The 20,919-nt window shown below is 44.3% G+C and overlaps 1 protein-coding gene across 5 annotated transcripts in view; it reads right to left on the bottom strand.

Annotated features, from left to right (window-relative positions):
* Positions 1-364: 364 nt before the first annotated feature.
* The window catches only part of PCDH15 (protocadherin related 15), a 300,245-nt gene continuing 279,690 nt past the window's right edge, over positions 365-20,919 (bottom strand). For 3 of the 5 annotated variants that reach the window (XM_066191706.1, XM_066191707.1, XM_066191710.1), the window contains 2 exons: positions 19,064-19,174; positions 12,173-14,583 (listed from right to left, as the gene is read on the bottom strand). In XM_066191706.1, the coding sequence (XP_066047803.1) occupies positions 13,164-14,583; positions 19,064-19,174 (1,531 nt within the window). In that variant the 3' untranslated portion in view covers positions 12,173-13,163. Of the gene's footprint in view, positions 987-3,037; positions 4,166-5,239; positions 5,373-6,182; positions 6,257-6,953; positions 6,993-8,355; positions 8,378-12,172; positions 14,584-19,063; positions 19,175-20,919 lie in introns of those variants that run through there. The other 2 variants (XM_066191711.1, XM_066191709.1) reach the window with 2 other exon arrangements.

Here is a 20,919-nt window from a genome sequence, read left to right as displayed (position 1 = left end):
AAGGCAGAGCTCCGGATATAAATCTTGAACATAAATAGACAATTCCCAAATCTAGACAGTAGAGCCACAAGTACCATACAGCAAAACAGAGCCAGGCAGGTACAGAACTGTCTGGAGGGTTAAACCAAAGGGGGCTGTGCATTTATTAGTAGTTTACTGTTTATTAAACAAGAACTCCAGATCCAAAAAGAACTCATTAATTGAAACCAAGTAGTGTTTAGTGAAATGGGAGCCTGTCAAAACTGGGGAGGACAATGGATCGGTCCAAACGTGAGTGCAAATTTTGTCTGGGAATTTTAAAGCGTGCCGTTGGTCATGGACAACGGATGTGCACCAATACAAACTCCGTACATCTGCCCCTGGGTGACAATAAAAAGCGCAGTTTATTATAAACCGAAGTAAAAACAAAAATTAAAAAAAAAAATCAACTAAAATCACAGTTTTGTCATTGGTATGTGGAGGTTGTTCCAAGGGCCCATCCAGAGCTCCTCCTCGTCAGACTGTGTGTGTTCACTGTGCGACTCCAAGGGCTCCTTGACTTCCTCGTGGTCAACCACTGATTCCTGCTCATCTGTGCTTTTCAGTTTGGCCGCCCCGGCCTTTGTCACTGCATTTTCGGCCCCTATAGTAGAGGAAAAGGAGACACTGCACGGTCTGGAGTTCATTTTGTCACTCAGGGACGGCCCCTTGGACAACGTGTTCAGCGGCACGCTCTCCTCGTGCGTCACCGCCAGCTTGTCCAGTTTCCTGAACTGCTTCCCCAGCCTCACTGGGGACGTGACTTTTAAGTTATTGCCGAGGCAGACGCGGCGGGTGCGGACCACGGAGCCGTTCTGGGCCACGTAGATGTTGCTGCTGCCATTGGCTTGGAAGCTGGGGTTGCTCAGCCGGTTCCTCTGCCCGGGGTCGGGAGCGCTCTCCTCACCCGTGGAGCTGGTCTCATACTCGGGGTCCACCACCAGCTTGATCCTCTTCTTTTTGGCCCACTGTTGGACAACAAAAAGAAATGTCAGGACAACCCAGCGCTCTTTTTCTTCATTTCCCTGATGATTTATCTCCCTTTCTGTGCATTGATTAGTAACTCTCATTAATTTCTATTAATTTTGCATCTTGCCCCTTGCGATGCGCGCGCAAACCAGAAACTACTCCAAGGTGTAAATTCTAGGAAGGCCTTGGAAGTTTTTTTCCCTTGCATTGTGAATTCCGTGCACCGGGCAGCTCTGCTTTGTGTGCATCACACATCCAGCGGAGAAAATCCCGGGATGTACACCAGGGAAAATCTCAGGCACAGCACTGGCAAAACTGGCTGGTTACAAAAAGAACAGCTCCACGTAAGGATTTCTGACTGTTCCAGGCAAGTGGGATCAGTGGAAATGCTCAGGAAGATGGTGGAGAAACCAGGCTTTAGGTTTACATAGATCACATATTTTTTCAAAGAATTAATACAAACAATTTCCATGCTGCTGTGACTTTGCAGTGGCAGTGATTCCTCTATGGTGAGCACACAACCCCCACTAGTTATTATAATTGATCTTTTAAAAATAAATGCCTCCTTGCAGCACACCGAAAAGAGCTATTACCCTTCTTGAATGAATAATTCAAGCACTAAGATGCCACCACAGTTAACCCCCACTGCAAACACACACAGAAATATGAGAAAAGCCAGTTTTTAGAGAAAGAAAATCATGCAAGGTACGAATTGGTGATTACTCTTCAGCTTTTGAGAAGTTATCCTTGGTAAAAATTACTTAGATGCCTATTTCATTGTTCCTGGAAAAGACAGACAATGTTCTTCACATGGATATATTCCAGTGGATCTATTCCTGCTTAGTTTAAATGGGATTTACATTAAAACATTGTGTGCAGTCACAATGTTGTGCTGTGTGGGGGCACAAAGACACAGGTAAGTGATGATGAATCAAGTTCAAAGAGGTGTTTGAATAAAATAAAATAAAATAAAATAAAATTTAAAAAATAAAATAAAATAAAATAAAACCACTGTAATGTGATAGACAGGAAAGGCAGAGGTTAGGAAATGTAATCCGTTTCCTTTCCTGACCCAGCTCACTTGGTCCTCCTGCCTCAGCATTCCTGGCATGTGCATCACTGGTGTTTGCAACCTGAATCCTGCGATCCAGAAACAGCCCAATCCCAGCTCTCTCAGTTATTCCCTGCAGTTTTGGGAATGTTGTTTTGCTGCAATTCCACTTGTCCTCCCTGCAAACAGAGCTGACCTTGACAGCAAAGAACTCACCTGAAGATTAGCAAACGTAGTACAATATTAATGTATAAAATGAAAACATGGATGATTTATAGATCTTTACGTCCTCCTCCTCATCATTCCCATTCTTCCCTAAATCCCATGTTTCACTGCTTCATGAAAATGAAACCTTTTATATCTATGACTGAGTATATCTATAGTGTGTGTATATATATGTATATATATCCACAGGGCTGGAATTAGCTTGGTTTTCCACAGTTCTCTCCCAAGGACAGTGAAAGGCTGGATCAATGTGCTCTGCCCTGTCCTTCTGGCTGCCTCCAGCCCATTAGCACTGCTTAGGAAAGAGCACACAGAAGGCACAGCAAACAAAGCCACTCCTCACTGCAAACCATCACCTACTGTCACTCCTCCTTAAAAGGAGGTGGAATCACCCGTGGCCTCCGACTCCGTAACTCCAGTACCCAGGGGCTCATCTGACTGGGACTGGCTGCTTTCCTGGGACACCTTTTTCCTGGTTTTCATTCCTTTCCTGTTGGTGTCAGAGCTCTGAGTCTCAGTCTCAGGGGACGTGGCAGTTTTCCTGGATGTGGCACTACCTGAGCTTTTTGTCCCTGTGGTACCTTTGGAAGTCGCACTGATTTCACTGTCTAGGCAAGAGGACTCATTCTTACTGGCAGTGTCGTCCCTGTCACTGTCCTCTGGATCAACCTCTTCTTCACTTTCCTCCTCACTGTCCTCACCAGGAGCACCTGACTGTCCTCCCTTGCCCTCTCCTGTGGCAGCAGCTTTCGTGTTGTCAGTTTTAGAAACCACCTTGTTTGAGTTATCTGCTGTCTCCTCTGCCTCTTCCTCTTCTTCTGACACCTCTTCTATGGTGTCCTCTATTTCCACACTGGCAGAGGAGGTTTTGCTCTTGTAGCTGGATCCCGAGGTTTTCCTGTAGCCTGTGTCCCTGTCACTACCTGAGGCAGTGGAGCTCACGGATTTCTGGCTGGAGCGTCTGCCATGGGAGCTGCCTGCCCTGCTTTTTACACTGGACATTTCCGTGCTTCTCCTGCTACTGGACTCACTGGTCCCTGACCTGCTGTAGGAGCTCCGTGTGGAGGAGCTCTTGGACAGGCTGCCATCATCATCGCTCTCAGAGTCTTCCTTATCATCGTCCTCTTCCGATGAGTCCTCCTCCGACTCACTGCTGGAGCTGGATTCGGAGTCCTCATCGGAATCCCCCAAATCCTCAGTTTCCTCATCCGAGTCCACGGTGCTTTCCGTGGCCTCATCCTGGTCCAGGGTGATTTTCAAGTAGTCTTTGTCTTCCGACTCGGAGCTGGAGCTGCTGCTCTTCTCAGAGGACTCATCCGAGGTGCGCCTCCTCCTCTTCCTCCTCTTCTCGTAGTCACTGTCCTCCTGCTCACTCTCGGCTGTGATGCTGATTGAAACCCCCGACTTGGCCTCATCCCTTTCAGACCCTTCCTCTCCACGTGGCAAATCTTTGCCAAGGCCCTCCTGGAATTTCTTGGAGACGCTGATGCGCTTCAACACGTGGTTTAGTTTTCTCATGGAGGGCCTGTCATCCATGGATTTCTGGAAGTAGCTTCCCCGGATCATCATGGGTTTGTCCGCGTCCGCTTGGCGAGCTGACAGCAGCTTGGCGTAGCTGGAATCTTTCCTGCCTTTAACTTTCTGCAGGATCATCGGGAATATCTTTGCTTTCTTCCACCGGGAACGGGCAGACTCAGCTCTTCCTACAGGTTTGTGGGCACTGACTGCCACACGACTTAAATGCATCACTGCCTTTAGCCTCCTTTTTCCCTGGCTGCTCCTAAATCCTCTTCCAGGACCATGGCTGAGGTCCATCCCAACACCTACAGGTCTCCCTTCCATTTGAGGCCCTGCTGCCTGGCTTATACCTCTGCTGGGAGGGCCTCTGATTGGACTCATGCCCTGCAAATTATGAAAATTAATTGATTACCACCTGAAAGAGAGTTACTGTGAAAACCTGTACCTTAAAATAGGGTAGGAACAGATGCAACATTTATTTCCTGGCATGAAAATGAACTTACCTGTTTTACAACAGTTTTCTTACTTAAGTTATGGGAAATGTTTTGGAATTTTAGAGTTTTAGAAAGTTCTAGAATAGGCTGGAAATGCACAACTACCTTACTCTGCAATGGGGAAAACACTGAAATGTTCTGTCTTCTTATTTAATAATTGATTAAGATCTGGCATTTATGAAAATTGGGACTTTTTTTTCAAAAGAAACATTTACATCAACTTTCTTCTCATTGCCACTGACATTTAAAAATTTTTTTAGATTTCATCGTGAACTTTATGACAAATGAGTTTAGGTACTGCTTTCCTCAGTGGAAAGTCGTCATTTATAGGAAGAATATTAGTAATGGACTCGTAGAGTCATGAAGGGGTTTTATTGGAAGGGACCTCCAGTGCCCATCCAGTGCCACCCCTGCCATGGGCAGGGACACCTCCCACTATCCCAGACTGCTCCAAGCCCTGTCCAGCCTGGATTTGGACACTTCCAGGGATCCAGGGGCAGCCACAGCTGCTCTGGGCACTCTGTGCCAGGCCCTGCCCACCTTCCCAGGGAACAATTCCCTCCCAATATCCAACCCAAATTTTCCCTTTTTCAGTCTTTAACCATTCTTCTTGTTCCTGCTGAAGGGTCCTCTTCCAGCTTCCTTGTAGACCCCTACAAAACACTGGAAGGTTTCCTTATTTGGTAGTGATATAAAATGGAATTACTTAAGTCTAGGTGGATTTTTCTTTGAACTAAAAACAGATGTGGATACTAACAGAAACTCAACAATTCTTTTTTGTGCCTAGAAAACAAAAGGAATTCAATGCTGACAAACTTTACGGGTCACCAGAAGGGCCAACAGCGCTTAGCACCGACCTGTAAAAAACCTAATTCTAATCAATCCCAGCCTACAACTGATGAGGTTTGGCGGCCCTTCAAGCTGTTGCAGGGACAGAACAAGCTCTCAAGAGTTTGTTTCTTACCTCCTCTGCTGCTGGCCCGTGGGGGCTGTAGTAGTAGCCACCGTCGCTCTCTACCACGACCTCGCCGTACTCGTCGTACATGCCCGACGGGGACAGCAGGCGCCGGCGGCTCCCATACTGCGGCAGCTCGTACCTGCCAGGGACACCACAGCTCCTCAGGACGGGCCCAAACCTGCTCACACCTCCCATCCCACAGCCAGCACTGCACATGTTCACATCCAGAGGGATGGGAACGTCATTCCTTGGTTTTCTCCCTCCTTTTGGTTCCTTAGCGGCAACCGAATCCCAGACACACTTCTGTACCAACAGCCGCAAGACCCTGAGGCTAACCTGAATTTTAGATCAGGCAAGACCCCTCTAAGTACATCAACCTTCCTTCAATCCACCTCATTTTTTGGGGGGATCTTTCTTAATTGTGGAATGAAAGCAACTTCCCTGGGATCACTTCTGGGGAATGCCAGCAGTAATTCCTGAAGAGCCTGCAGTCCAATGGGCTTTATCAGAACAAGGCAGGATGGGGTTTCTTGGGAGAAATTCGAAAGGTTACCAGGCAGGATGGTGTTTTTTGAGGGAAATTTAAAAGGCCAGCAGCTAGCTGGAAACTGGGAGAAGAAAGGATTAATCCCTGAACTCAGGAGGGAAGGAGGTGATGGAAATTAACCTCCCAGGAAGCAGAAACACACACACAAAGGATATAAATGCAGAATGAGGGACGGGATGTGCAGTCTGTAAGTGGAACAATGACATTCCTGAAGCAGGGAGTTATCACACACCCCTTTAACCTCTGAAAAGAGTTTTGTTGTTGGTTCATGCCTTTGTGGACACACAGATCAAAATAATCCTGAGGTGAAGGAAAGTCCCACGATTAAGTGCTGGAATAATAAACATCACCAGCCTGGAAAAGCAGCACTTTCAGAAATAAAGAGGAAAAATGGAACCATACCCATGCTCATAACTGTAGTAATCCTGGCCATAGTATTCCTGCCCTGGATCAATTCCAGACTCCATACTCAACTCCTGGAAAAGAGAAACACTGATTGAATGCAGTCTGAAAAAGGCCCAAATGTAATCACTGATTTTATTATTCTTTATGATGTAATTACTTCTTCTGACTGCAGAAATGATCCCCGCCCCCGTAGCACAAAAATACCATCGTCTCACATTTGCTCTTATTGCTTATTCTGGAAACAATTTTGGGCCTAAAATATTGGAAATAGAAAGATTTGCAATTGCACTGCGCAGCAGGGTGCTAAAGCTTCCAGCACCAACTGCTCAGCTCAGCTCCAGCTGCAGAAATCCATCAGCAGCTGACTGACACCAGGAAAGAATCAGATAGCAGCTGGAGAGCAATGGAATCATTCTGTCTGGAAGTCTGAAACTGTGGGATGACGCCAGTGGGAGCCACTGAAAGATGCTCATGGGGAAAATCAGAGATCCTAGCGTGGTTTGGAAGAGACCTTGAAGCCCATCCAGTCCCACCTTCCACTATCCCAGGTTGCTCCATGCCCCATCCAACCTGGCCTTGGAAGGACCAAGATCCAGTAAACTTAAGGTATTTAATTAAAATAACATAGCTAGGCTTACAATGCCAGAACTTTGCTTTTTATCTAAGAGCCAGGGGAAAAAAATTACCTGAGACAAGTTTTTATAAGAAAATGATGTAAAAGCCACTTGAAAACTTATAGAACAATTAAGAAATCAAAAACGGGGGTACCTCTGGTCTGAGAAGAGAAGGTCTCAGCAACTGCTGTTGCTACAAAAGAAAATGAAAAAGTGGTTAATTAGGTAGCAACAATTAAAGTGCAGGTGATTGGTGTCTAAGATTAGTAATAAATGCTGAAACCATGGGTCCTTTGGAACTTCTTTTTATGGCAGGCAGATGGATACCTCCATACCCTGTGAGAACACTGAGCACCTGATGCAGTAAAATCCCGTCCCAGCCCACCATTTCTTTTGCCTAAGTATAAAATCAGCTTCCCAGTTTCTGTGGTGAGTGTCTGACATATTTAACTCAAGAACTTCTACCAGAGACCCAAGAGAACCAAGTTCTGTATTTAAATTAAGAGACACAAACCAGCTGTGCAAAGAGAGGAAAAAAGAATCAGCAAATGTCAACCTTTACGATAGAAACGTATTTTGGAGAACTTTCCAATTATTAAATGAGATCGTACTGAAAGAAACTCCTCTCTCTGTTATTCATTTCTGAGAAAATGATACTGAAGGATCAGCAGACCTCACAGAGCTGCAGGGAAGGCCTGTGGAGCCCCATCCCTGCCTGGCAGGTGATTGGGTGTGACATTGGAAAACACAGCAGGCGTGGAGGGAATTCCCTGGGAAGCTGCTGCTGGCAGCTCCTTAAGCAGCAATCTCCAAGCCTGGAGGTCACACTCCTGCCACAATGGATCTCATGCCCCAGGAGATTTATGGCTCATAAACTTCTTGAATCACTTTCAATTTCTGGTCTCCAAAGCACTCAGTACCCAGGAGTTCCACAACACACAATCCCAGACTGGCTTGGGATCAAAGCCCATCCCATTCCACCCCCTGCCATGGGTAGGGACACCTTCCACTCTCCCAGACTGCTCCAGCCCGGCCTTGGACACTTCCAGGGATCCAGGGGCAGCCAGAGCTGCTCTGGGCACCCTGTGCCAGGGTCTTCCCACCCTCCCAGGGAACAATTCCTTCCCAATATCCCACCTAAATTTCCCCTGTGTCAGTCTGAACCCATTCCCTGTGTCCTGTCACTCCAGTTCCTGATGCAGGGTCCCTCTCCAGTTTCCCTGTATCCCTTCAGACCCTGGAAGGAGCTGTGAGGTCTGCACAGAATCTCCCCTTCTCCAGGCTGAACTCAGCCAGCTCTCCCAGCCTGGCTCTATAGGGAAGATGCTCCAGACCTCTCAGAAACTCCATGGTCTCCTCTGGACCTGCTCCAACAATTTCATGTCCTTCTTATTTTGGGAGAACTAGAACTGTGCACAGAATTCCAGCTGGGGTCTTGCAAGAGTGGAGTGGAAGGGGATCCTCCCTCACTCCTCTGCTGCCCTCACTCTTGGGCTGCATGGCAAAAGCACATTGGTATAATCAATATTTTTAAGATAATTGGGCACCAGCCTTACCTCTTGCTGTGCATATCCTCGCCTAGAAGTCAGAAAAAGAAAAGAAACAAATTAGTATAATGCTGTGAGCCTGCACAAAGATGCCCATTGCCATTCTCGCTGGAGAGGGGTGAAAGAAAATGTAATTAGAAATATAATTAGCATGGAAAGAAATACATATCTCTAACACCAAATATGTTTTTCTTTGGGTTTGCCCTGGACACAGGGATTGTTGCTTGAGAAAGGTTGGAGACGGTTTAGGATCTTTTCTTGCTTTAGATTGTGAATGGATGAGGAGAAATCTCCAAGAGCCAGAGCATCCAGCGAGACTCAGCACAGGGAAAGAGGGATTGGGAGAGACCCTGTCCCATCCCCTCCCCACTGTGCCACCATCCACACAGAGACCCTGTTCCCTCAAACGTCTGCTCAAGCAATGAAACAACTTCTCCTACTCCTGGACTTTCGGTATCCATCAGGAATTGTCCTGGAGCTTGTATTACTAATTTTTTGTACCAACATTATCATTCCAATTACACCTTCCCTACCATTTGCTCAGTGGGGGGAGGTAGATCTCTCTCTTTTTTTTTTTTTTTTTTCTTGCTATCTGTGGTTATTTTGCCACAGGCCTTGTGCTTCTGATCTTATAGGGAATTTATTGTTGGTTTAGTTCATTTTCTCAGAGCCATTCCTGGGCATGACCAATGCATTTATGTCTGTCAAGTTCTCTATTTTCACATTCTGTGCCCAAAAATTGAAATAGTTTTGGCAAAACTAGAGAACAAAAACTTAGGCCTTGGAATTTTTCTTAAGGAAAAGTCTGGATTATTTTTATTATCATTTTTAAGAAGGAAAGGGTAAATGCTCAAAATTAGATTAGGCTTAACCTAGGACACAGCCAGCAGTCATGGGGAAGTCTTTAATTACACTAAATAAATAATAAAGACCAGAGAAATCCTTTTAATTCTTTAATATCCCCATCTCTAAATCTTCCTATTAATATTCAGTACATGGAGTTGATTATCAGCATGGAATTAATGCTGTCGCCTATATAATATAAACCTCATGGCCAGCTGAAATGAAGATTTCATCATCCAAAGATGATCTGTGACTTTTCACAGCCCAGTCAAGGAACACTGGATTTAGTTTCCATATCACCAACAACAATTTCAGATAAAGGAGGTCTGAGGAGAAGGAAGCCTATTACTCTTAATTGCACTATATTGCAGATTAAAGGCATAATATGAGTGATTCTAATTAAATTTGGAATTCAACTTTCATAAAAATAGCACCACGATGAGTTTTGCTGATACTTCTCAAATAGCTTTGTGTGGCCATGATTAGAAGGAACAAAAAGTCCCAAAGACATAAAATATCCATTCACTCACTACAGCACAAGGATCTATTCTGGCACAAAGACAAAGGTCAGGACAACATGATTTGTTTCCAGGAAGGAATTAAAGCTCTCCACAAAGGGAGGGATTGCTACTGGGACACATTCTCAGCTAGACTTCACTGCAGTCTGGGAATGTCCTGTGTGGAATGGGACGCGAGGCCATGGAGCCTGTGAGGATGTGGGGTGACAGGACAGCCAGAACAGAGAGTTGGTACTTAAGGGGAGAGACAAAACTACAATGAACTCACATGGACAAGATGTGCCCACCTTTTACTGCTAAAAGAGGTTAGAGGAGCTGGGATTTGCCTAACGCAGCATTTCCCATATTCCTGCCACCCCAGGAGGGGTTTGCTCTTCCATAACTTAAATCTGTTTTCATATCAAATGCAAAATCATCACAAATCCTAAATATCCCAGATACTCCTCAGAGGGAGCAGCTCCTTCTCAGTTTGCCCTGGCTCCTAAAATGAAGATTTTGCTGCAGTTCAGAGCTGGAACTAAGGAGATATTGGGAAGGAGGATGAGTAGTGATAACACCGTGGTTCAGTTCCAGCTTTGCATGGAAGAGCTCTCTACCGATGCCATCTCTGCTCCTGCTCAGGACTTTGCCCCGTCAAGCTGATGATGAAAGGATGAGAGATACATCCAGGGTCACAGAGGACCCCAAATGACCAATTCAGACAACCTGGGAGGGGTAAATAATATATAAATATAAATTATTACAGCTTGCTACCAACTCCTATACTGGATCTAATCCTTTGTAATGCTGCAGAACTGCAGCACCATGGAATTGTGGAATGGTTTGGGTTGGAAAGGACCTCATCCTCTTCCACCTCCACCCACCTTCCACTGTCCCAGGCTCCTCCAAGCCTCAAAGTCCAACCTGGCCTTGGACACTTCCAGAGATCCAGGGGCAGCCACAGCTGCTCTGGGCACTCTGTGCCAGGGCCTCCTCACCCTCCATCTAAATCTCTCCTCTTTTGGTTTAAAACAATTTCCCCTGCAGCACTCAGACATCTCAATGGAACAGAATTTCCCTGGTACAGCTTCTTTCCCAGTCTAATAGACTAATTTTTATAACAAAAAACTATTTTAAAAAAGCCAGCAGGAGAACAAAGGTTGCATTATATCCAGACAAAATGAATCCAGTTTCGTAAAGTTTTCAACTTCATAAAGATTTTCAGAATGAGAATGTAAGTGTTCCTCACCAGTGAAGAGCTGATTTCCATGACCCCCTCCCAGACTGTTCTGAAATGATGAAATTAAATATTTAAAGTGGAACTTCTGTGTGATGTCTACTCTTTCTGCTTAAGGAACATCCCAATTAATTGTAGCCAAACTAAACCATTGGAGTTTATGCTGTGAACGACTGAATACTTCCACTCTTGCTGTGTGACCTTACACACCACAGAATCAGGCCCTATTTGTGTCATATTTCAGTGGGAATGTAAAGATCTGCACCACAGCAGCTGTTTACAAGCTCCAACATGAGACTCAGCTACTTAAATCTAAATTCCTCTCCTTGTGGTTGATCCACTCTGAACATGAGCAGCCAAATAATTTTTCATTCCCATCTCTGCCCTCTTCCCACTATCCCCTCACCAGGAGCATGGCTGGGACACAGAGGGGAACATTTAAGTCACATTACCACTCTGGCACTTCAATCCTAAAAATTCTCTACTTAATAGGTGCTGAGCTTTGGGAATATGATTAAAACATTGCAGTCATGCCACCTGTGGAGAACTGAGCATCAAAAATGTTCACATCTCATAAATGACACAGATTCTGTTCCAACAAAAATAGGACAATAGGATAACCCCTCCCCTCACACATTTAGCTACTGCTACACCTACCTTGATCCTACAACTTATCCCAACAAGGGTTTTAAGTAAAGGAAAATTCTAATGGATTAGCAGAACTTGTGGGATGGAGATCATGGAGTTTGGCACTGGGACAAAGAAAGAGAAACTACCTTGAGCAGCTTTTGACTGAAGCATCCACACATGTCCTAACTGCAGACTTCCAAAACAAAACAAAACAAAACAAAACCAAAACAAAACAAAACCACAAAAAAACCCCAAAAAACCCCCCCAAAACAGGAGAAAAGAGAAAAAGCCAAGCACCATGGAAATGTCAAGTCTGATAAACAGTCTGATAAATAATCCCTTTCTACTCAGAATTACAATGTTGATACTGAACTGGAGTTTTAGTTTTGCTTCATTAGGTAGTATCTGCCTTTTCCAATATGGTTTTTTAAAGTTGTCCTATTAAACATTTTAGACTTTGGCAAAGGACTGAATGGAAACTTGCAAGTTGAACCAAACATTTAAATGCCCAAACTGCTTTTACTTAGCATTTTTCAAAGGACAAGATAATTTACTTGATATATACATTCATAATTGATATATTTATGTAAATGTAAAGATCTCATTTAGACAACTGTGAGCAAAAAAAGCTGGTAAGAAAATCCACATTATATAGATTTTTACAAGTACTTGGAAACCCTTCACCTGGTGACACTAATCAGAATGACTTTATTACAGTTTGAGATGTTTCAGCTTGTGACAGACCAGCATGGAAATCAAAGAGAGACAGCAATAACATGCACATGCAAAATCATAAAAAACAAACAACAAATGCTTTGTACATGAGAGGAATTTACAAAATATAAACTTTTCACATGCAGTTATAATATAAAAAAAAATGCAATGGAAGGCAGAAAATGGAGAACAGGAGCGGGGAGACAGCTGCATTTGCTGAGAAACCAAGAGCAAACTCTTCTTCTGACTGGAGACAGGAACTGAGCTGCCAGAAAATGTCAGCAGAGCAGAGCCCATGGAGCAGGGAGATGCAGTATGGAATTATGGAAAGCTGGGGTTGGAAGGAACTGTAAAGATCATCCCATGGGCAGGGCCACCATCCCAGGTTGCTCAACACCCATCCAATAACCTGGCTCACCGAAGCCAAGCCTGCTACTCCCAGGCCTTCCTTCCTTTGATGCCCAATATGTGGCAGAAGATTCCTTCCAGGTGGGGTGTTTTATGGGCAAAGCAAGAGATTCCAATCACAGCTGCAGGAAAATCTGACTGATGTTACCTACAGTGAAGGCTGCTTAAAGAAGTATCAATCCCACTGCTGTCTATGCCACATCTTTGGGTAAAAAATGGACAGTTTCCCCCAAGAATTTCCAGGGCATGGACTAAGAACCAGCAAGATGCAGTTCTGAGAAAACAACTTGGAAAATTGTATTTTACATCACAGACTTCTGAGCGAATGGGAAGGACAACATCTCTCCATTTGGGATCGGGAGCGGGTAAGTTGTGTACAGCAGAGAAAAGGGGGAAGGTCGGGATTTCTGGAGAGTCTGAGGCAGATACTGTGTGATGCATTAGAGTCCTCCAACTCCAAAAAAGCCGGGAACATCCACCCGTGAGCATTACAGAGCCGTTGACTGGGAGGGAAAGCGTTTCTCCAGCTCCTCCACAACACAGCTCAAGTTCCCGTTTTGCTGGTTGTGCTCGGCTGCGGCTTCTGGAGTTGGGGGCTCCGGGGTCGGGGCTGGTTTGAGCCTGGGGACGTGCTTGGGCAACAGGTGGTTCTTGTCTATTTGGCTGTACATGTTGGCCACTGACTTCTCGATGGCGGCCAAATTCTGAATGTTTTTAAGAATTCCTTTGAGCTCCCTGCGTGGAGGAAGCTCTGGCACTGCGGCCGGGGTGGGGACGGCTGGCTGTTTGGCAGGGGATTTGGAGTGCTTGGCAGGGGACAGGAGCTGCGTGGTAACAGGAGATGGAGAAGAAGAAGAAGAAGAAGAGGAAGAAGAAGAAGGAAGAGGAACTGCGGGTGGAGGCGGAGGATGTGGTGGCAACCGAGGAGGGGATGGATGTGGTGGTGGCAGTGGAGGTGGCAGCTGTGGAGGCGGGGGTGGGGGAATTTTAGGTGGATCTGGAATGCTTTCTACATTTTCTTTGGTCTGAGGAGCTAGAAAACTTTGGCAAAGTGGTTTCTTTATCCTAGAAGATGGAGGAGTTGGTTTGCGAGTCGGTGGAGGAGAATGTTCTTGAGGATCGTCGTGGTGAGTGATGATTACAGCAGGGACCACGGTGGCCTCTGCTTCAACTCCTTCACCACCAGGTGCTGGAGAGGACAGAGGGGAGGAGCGAAGACGGGGAGAAGCCACCACACTTTTGGGAGACTGTTCTGGAGCATTCTCTCCCTCCTGGACACTGCCGCTGTGCGTGGGTGACCGCGTGGATTTCACCTCCGGGGACCTCACTTGTTTCATTTCCTGCAGCGCCTCAAACTGCCTCGCCTTCTCCTTCACAGTCAGCTTGGGGCCACTGATCTTCTGGAAGAGTGGGCTGCTGACATCCTCACTGCTATTGGGGTTTTCGGCTCCTTCCTCCTTGGCTGTGAGTCTCTGCTGCTGCCACTGGATGGGGTCCATGACAACCGGCCTACCCAGGGCCCCTGACATGTGTCTCCTTGTCAGGTGAGGGGGCACTGTCCATGCCCGGTGGCTGCCCCCAAACGTGGCCTCTCTCCAGGCCAGTCTTGAAGGAGAAAGAGTATCTAAAGTATCGTTCCTTTTCCGTAGGAACCCAGTGGCAGCGGGGCTCTGCGGGAGACCTTCCACGTACAACGGGTTTCGGGTCGTTAGTGGGTTCTCATCAGACAAAAAAGTGATGTTACTCGAGGATTTGGGAAGGTTGTTGTTCAGGGATCCATTGATATTGGAATTCTTGTGAGCCTCTATAGCACGGGAAGCAAAGCTGCTTATAACTCTCTGTCGGTCTCCTTCTTCTAAGACTGACTTTTTTCCCCTGCTTTGTTGGAAATGGTAGAGAAGAAAAAGACTTGAAAGAAAAGAAGATAACCACGTGTGAGGAAACATGCATGGACATAGGTACTTATGAGAGAGAGAAAAAAAGAACTTGTGACATGAATCAGAGCCATTAAATCACTTCTAGCGAGCTACAACCCAACAGCAGGAGCACATCTACTACTGGCAAGACATTTACTTTTGCATCTTCTTTAAGGGGGAAGGAAGAAAAATTAAAACAAGCTGCTGCTTGTTTTAATTTGAAGCTGCGTAGCTACTTGGTGAGTTCAAAAATAAATTCACTTCTTGTTAAAAAAACCCTCTTCTATTTCAAAATTATCAGTTAATATTGTGGCCTATCCACCTAGAAGCACAAAACATCACAGAAGTATATCAATATGTGAATGAATTTCATCTCCTGTGTGTATGAATTTCTTCTCTTCGTCATCATGAACCCAATGAAAAGCCCCTGTGGTTTGCTAACATCAAACTTCTACACCAAAAGTGGGAGTTCTCACCACTTTCTGGACTGCATCTGCCACCACCCAATCCCTTATTAACTTTGTCCCTCAAATATTTTTAATACCACAACCTTCTGAGCAGATTTGAAAATAAACAGTATTTTAAAATGAATAGCCCCATCTGCCTGCTAGAAAAGTGCCCTTTGAGGCCTATTTTAAACAATGCTCACTGCAGGCTGAAATGAGATTTATTTTTCCCTCAAACTGAGAAATTTAAGATTTGGACCTGTGTCAGGTAGAGCTAAAGTACAGCATGAGTAGCAATCTTATCTACCTGCACAACGTAAAATATCACTTTAAACTGCTTTTAGTGACTTAAAGATGTCCAGTATTTTCACATAAGTTCTGAGTTAAAAATTCTAAGCCTCGTTGCTATCAAAATTTGAATTTTGGTAAAGGAATAGGAGAAAAAAAATGGAGTTTTCCATGATTCCGTGAATGTTGGAAGACAAAGTTTTAGACCGCTTGTTCACATTGTTCCGTGAGCTTTGGTGGTGCTGTTTCTATCTCAGAAAACATAACTAAATCCAAATTAATGAGAAATTAACCTCTGGTGGTTAAATATTCCCTAGAAAAACTGGAAGGGAAGTTTAAATACATAGAAAGAGTTAAGAGATCCTCTTTTTCCTCTAAGTTATTCAAGATGTAAAACGCCCCTGAGGGTTGTATTTAATAACAAAACACTTTTGTTTCCTAACTTTTGTTTCCTGTTTTGATCAGGGGACCACCCAGGCAGGGAACCCACAGCTTCCCCATGTTCCAGGGAGCCAGGAGGACTGGAATTCCCACACGGAACCCAGAGATTGTTCTCCCATTTGCAAAAAAAACCCAGCAAATCTCCAAAAGCGAATAAAGTCAACCCAAACACTTTAGTTTGCCAGAGCTGAGCATGCCTAAGGCTTCCTCTGGGCAGAATGAATAAAAATAATTAACTTCACACTAATTAGAGAATCCCAGAAGGGTTTGGGTTGGAAAGGACCTTAAAGATGACCTAGCTCCAACCCCTTGCCATGAGCAGGGACACCTTCCACTGTCCCAGGCTGCTCCAAGCCCCAAAGTCCAACCTAGCCTTGGACACTTCCAGGGATCCAGGGGCAGCCACAGCTGCTCTGGGCACCCTGTGCCAGGGTCTTCCCACCCTCCCAGGGAACAATTCCTTCCCAATATCCCATCCAGCTTTGTCCTCTGGCAGTGGGAAGCCATTCCCTGTGTCCTGGCACTCTATCCCTTGGAAAGAGTCTCTCTCCATGCTTCCTGTAGCTCCTTCAAGTCCTGGAAGGCCACAATGAGGTCACCCCAAAGCTTCTCCTCTCCAGGCTGAACAATCCCAGCTCTCCCAGCCTTTCCTCCCAGCAGAGCTGCTCCATCCCTCTGCTCATCCTGGTGCCTCCTCGGGCCTCTCTCCAGCAGCTCCAGGTCCCTCCTGTGCTGCACCCCAGAGCTATAAAGTAACTCTGAATCCCAAAGCAGCCAACTTTGAGGTCAGCCAAGTGCTGCATCTACTGAGAGGTGAGAGAAGCAGGGACTGAACTTGAAGGAGCCCCTCCAGCAGAAGGCTCATGCAAGGTGCCTCCACCTTTCTGCCACTGGAGCAGATTGTTTCAAAAGCTCCTCAGCCTCTTCCTCGCTCTACATGAGGCCTCTGAGAGCTGAGGTGATGCCCCCAATGTTTTTCTGTTTGTGTGGAGCTGTTTTGATCACTGAGGACCAGAGAGTTCAGTTTCTGTGAACTCAAAGACTCCACGGGACTTGCACGGGATTGGAATTAATAGCCAAGGAAGGTTTAAACCCAGCCATAAATCCATGAGCTCCCAGAAAACCTCTGTTCACACAAGTCAGTGTTGGTTTGGCTTTTTTTGACCCTTTGACTTTAGAAATAATGCCCTTCAAGTTCAGCGATCACCCTTCCTCTCTCTGCTTCCAAGGAGAGGGATAAAGAAGCACAGAAGTATTGGAACTTCCCAGTAAATGTCTTTCCTGCTCAATGGACAAATAAAATATGAAGTTCACCTTGCAAGGTTGGATGGGAATTGCTGGAAGGAAAATTAACTAATTTCTACCAGCTACAAATATTAAGACAATGAAATAAGCTTACTTACTGATGCCTAAGGATCCAAAGACAGGGAAAAAGGAAAATGGTGAGACAAGGCAGATTTAAAACTAAAGAGCTTTGTTCCATTTCATTTGCTATAAACACCAAAGAAAACAAACAAGACACTGCAAATGAAAGACAACAGACTTAGGACAACGAAAACAGGGAATGATGTTTTAAAACTGATGAAAAATGGCAAAAAATTATTTTCCCCAAACATTTCCTGCAGTAAAATATTTAATGGGGAAGAAAAAGTTGATCTGTAATTATATTTATCAAAGCCTGTTATTGTATTGTAAATCCTATGGATTTTGATTTATCTTTGAAGGATTTTAGTGTTTAATCAGTTCCTCAGCATGACAGATAAGCCTTGGTTGTATGCAGAGACATCTGAGAGAAAATATTCCAACTACAGCACCTTTTTTTGTGCAATGAAGACTATTTTTGTTCAAATTAACACAAAGTCAATATTGCAGATCTGGGAACTGGCACCTCTTTGGGGCAGTACTAAACCCCCAAAAACCTTTGCAGATAAAACACAGCACAACAAAGCTTTTTCTGGGTTTAGCATCACATAATTAATTTCAGCAGAAATTTGGTTTAGTATAAAAAAAAAAAGTGAATTTTATCCAGCTGGTACCTCCCTGCATAAGGGTACAGATGTGACTCACAAGGAGAAGTGCTCCTATTCCAAAAAAATTATTCCACATGTTTTTCCTCCCTTCCTGCCCAAGCATAACTTGACAAAGGCAAAAGGCAAAAATTCAGCTCTTAGGAGAAACTATTCCTGCTCCCAGCATTTTTTTGCCCCCTATTTACCCAGAAAAGCTCAAGCCCTGTAATTGTTCCACATGCAGAGACTGCACCCAGTTGTCCAAGAGTTAAAGCTCTGTCATGGCGTTGTAACATTTTATAAACTCCATCACAGCAGATGGAAAGTTTCAACTTTCTGAGCAAAACAAATCATGACTGAAAACGGAGCAATCCTCATTTCCACCATCCACTCACTCCCTACCTGCTCCAAATATTATTCAAGCTGGGCTCTTCAGCACCCCTTGGTTTTCAAGTATAAATAGAGATGAGGAAGTGTGCCAAAGCTTTTCAACAACCCCCCCAGTATCAGACAAATAATAATTGGCTGGAATATTTTCCTACTGAGGGTTAAATTGTTATTGGAGTCCATCAACTTCAGGTTTACAGAGGCATGAAAAGAGAGGCAGCCTGGCAAGATTATTATTTTATGAGCGTGTAAGAGGTAAGAGATGCATTTATTGAGCTACCAGGGCTTTCTCTGCTTTGATACTTCCTTTAATTTCAATATTTAAACAGGTTTAAATTTAGAACAAAAAGCCCCCAACAAATGGAACTCTTCTTACTATAGGGCATGGGGACTTTGGGGCAGCAATTTTCAGGGAATTATCCTTTCAGATGTGTGCAATGGATAAGAATGAATTTTATTGGATGTGTTTAGTCAACAGCTTTGGAAAATGGGGAGTGTTGACCTGGATGTGCCAAGGAATCCAATTCTGGCAGCAGTGACCTACTGCAGGATTTTTCTCTTAGGAAAACCATCTGGTGAGACCTTTTTGCCCACTTAAAATCTGTTTAAGGTTCCCCTCAGCATTACAAGAAGATTAAATTGCTTGTTTCCCTCCTTCCAGAGCCAGCCTATTTCTTTTCTGGATGTTGGAGAACCCCAGGCAGCTGGGGAATGAAGAAAACTTTTTGCACAGAGACTGCATGAAAGGATTTCATAGAATCCCAGAATCCTGAAATAGTTTGGGTTGGGAGGGACCTTCAAACCCATCTCATTCCACCCTCTGCCATGGGCAGGGACACCTCCCACTAGCCCAGGTTGCCTGGGGCAGTGATTTTCTGGATAGATCTCAAGGAATACTCACATGGTGCTGTCTCCAAGTTCCTCATAGAGGTTGTTGGCCACAGCTCCGGTCGGTTTTCCTGCTGGTAGAGCCATCTGGATCCTCGCAGTCTTGGCACACTCAGCCTGTCGCCTTTGGAGAGCCATGGGGACAAGGAGAAACATTCATCAGGAAGACCCCAAAACATGCTCCCAGAGAAAGCAAAAATGTGAGGTTTTCTGTGCTCTTGCCCTGCAGCTAATAAACATCCTTGGATTTTGGCTTCATCAAAGTAGTAACATCATCTTCTCCTGGATTCTTCAGCTCCTGGGTGTTCTGTTTTGGTGGAATCCCAGAGCTTCCCAGATCCCAGAATGGTTTGGGTTGGAAGAGACCTTAACACCTATCCAGTGCCACACCCCTTCCACAGGCAGGGACACCTTCCACTGTCCCAGGCTGCTCCAAGCCCCATCCAGCCTGGCCTTGGACACTTCCAGGGATCCAGGGGCAGCCACAGCTGCTCTGGGCACCCTGTGCCAGGGCCTGCCCACCCTCCCAGGGAAGAACAATTCCTTCCCAATATCCCATCTAAACCTGCTTCTTTCAGCTTGATGCCACTCCCCCTTGTCCATTTACAGCTCGTTTTTTTTAAAGGAGTAGGCTGGGAAATTTCTGTTCAATAAATGGTTTTTCCCAAAAACTTTTTGTTTGTTTGTTTGTTTGTTTGTTTGTTTGTTTTTTATATGGAGTAAAATCACTGTGGAATAAATTTTTGTTCTCTGTCTAGAAAACAAAGCTCCTTGTGTGGGGAGCACCACCAGGGTGATGTGGCTGATATACCCCAATGACACCGAGTAGGCATTAAAATAAATCGCTTTTAAACTCGTCACACCAGGAGTTCAGGAGCCAGTTGAGTATAGGAATTTAAAAAAACCCCTTATATTTAATAAATTTGGAGAACAAAATCTGTCAGTATTCCTGTGGAAGCTGGAAAAATACGAAGCTGGAAATAAATACTTACTCTTTGAATCTGTTTGGTTGCAAAAAAAAGAGATAAAAAGGAAGGTTAAATAAATTCTGCTTCCAACAACTGCCCATTACAGTGACTCTAACAGGAGTAATAAACTACAGGCTACTTAATTATTCCATACATCAAATTCCAGAATTAATGACTTGTTTTAAGAATCTGAACTTCCAGAGCTGAACAGCACTTGGCTGCTCTTTTTGATCCCCTGGAAACAATTCTGTAGTCAGCAGAAATACAAATTACAGCAGGGAATGAAAATAAGACATGAAAACATGAATATTTCTCCTGTTTTTTCTTGAGCAGGCACATTTTTAGACTTGTTTCTTTATACTGAATTATTTTTTATATAATGATATAAATAATATAACTGTTACTTTATTTATATTTTCCCATTTTAGCATATATCAAAAATGTATATAAAATACTTCTAATAATGAAGGAGCATTATTTTTGGTTATTATTTAGAAAATGTCATTCTTTTGTGATTAGTAAACAATAAATAATTTATAAGTACCTTACAGGTTTGTGCTGGATACTGGATGTCAAAGGAGTAATTTTTAGATTTATTACTAAGGAAAAAATTTAGGAAAAATACCAGGATTCTTTTGGAAAAGGAGTGAAAAAGGTTGGAATGCCAAAACAAACCATAAGGCTCAGGATTTTAAATTAAATCTAAAATTCCTTTCATTTTCTCCATCACTCTCCATAAAAATACAATTTATTCACAATGGGCTGCTATAAATCCCACTCCAAGTCAGATTTCTAGATGGGGAAAATGGGAATTTTGGATGAAATGAATTTAAGCTGATTCCTGAGAGCTCCTAAAAGAGATTGATGATGTTTGGATAGTCTAACAGATACCAAGGAAAAA

The sequence above is a fragment of the Chamaea fasciata genome, unplaced genomic scaffold (genome assembly GCF_029207755.1).
Source record: "Chamaea fasciata isolate MVZ Bird 193981 ecotype frontalis unplaced genomic scaffold, bChaFas1.0.hap1 SCAF_9, whole genome shotgun sequence".
In the NCBI taxonomy this organism is placed as follows: domain Eukaryota; kingdom Metazoa; phylum Chordata; class Aves; order Passeriformes; family Sylviidae; genus Chamaea; species Chamaea fasciata.
This window is presented reverse-complemented; position numbering and strand designations above follow the sequence as displayed.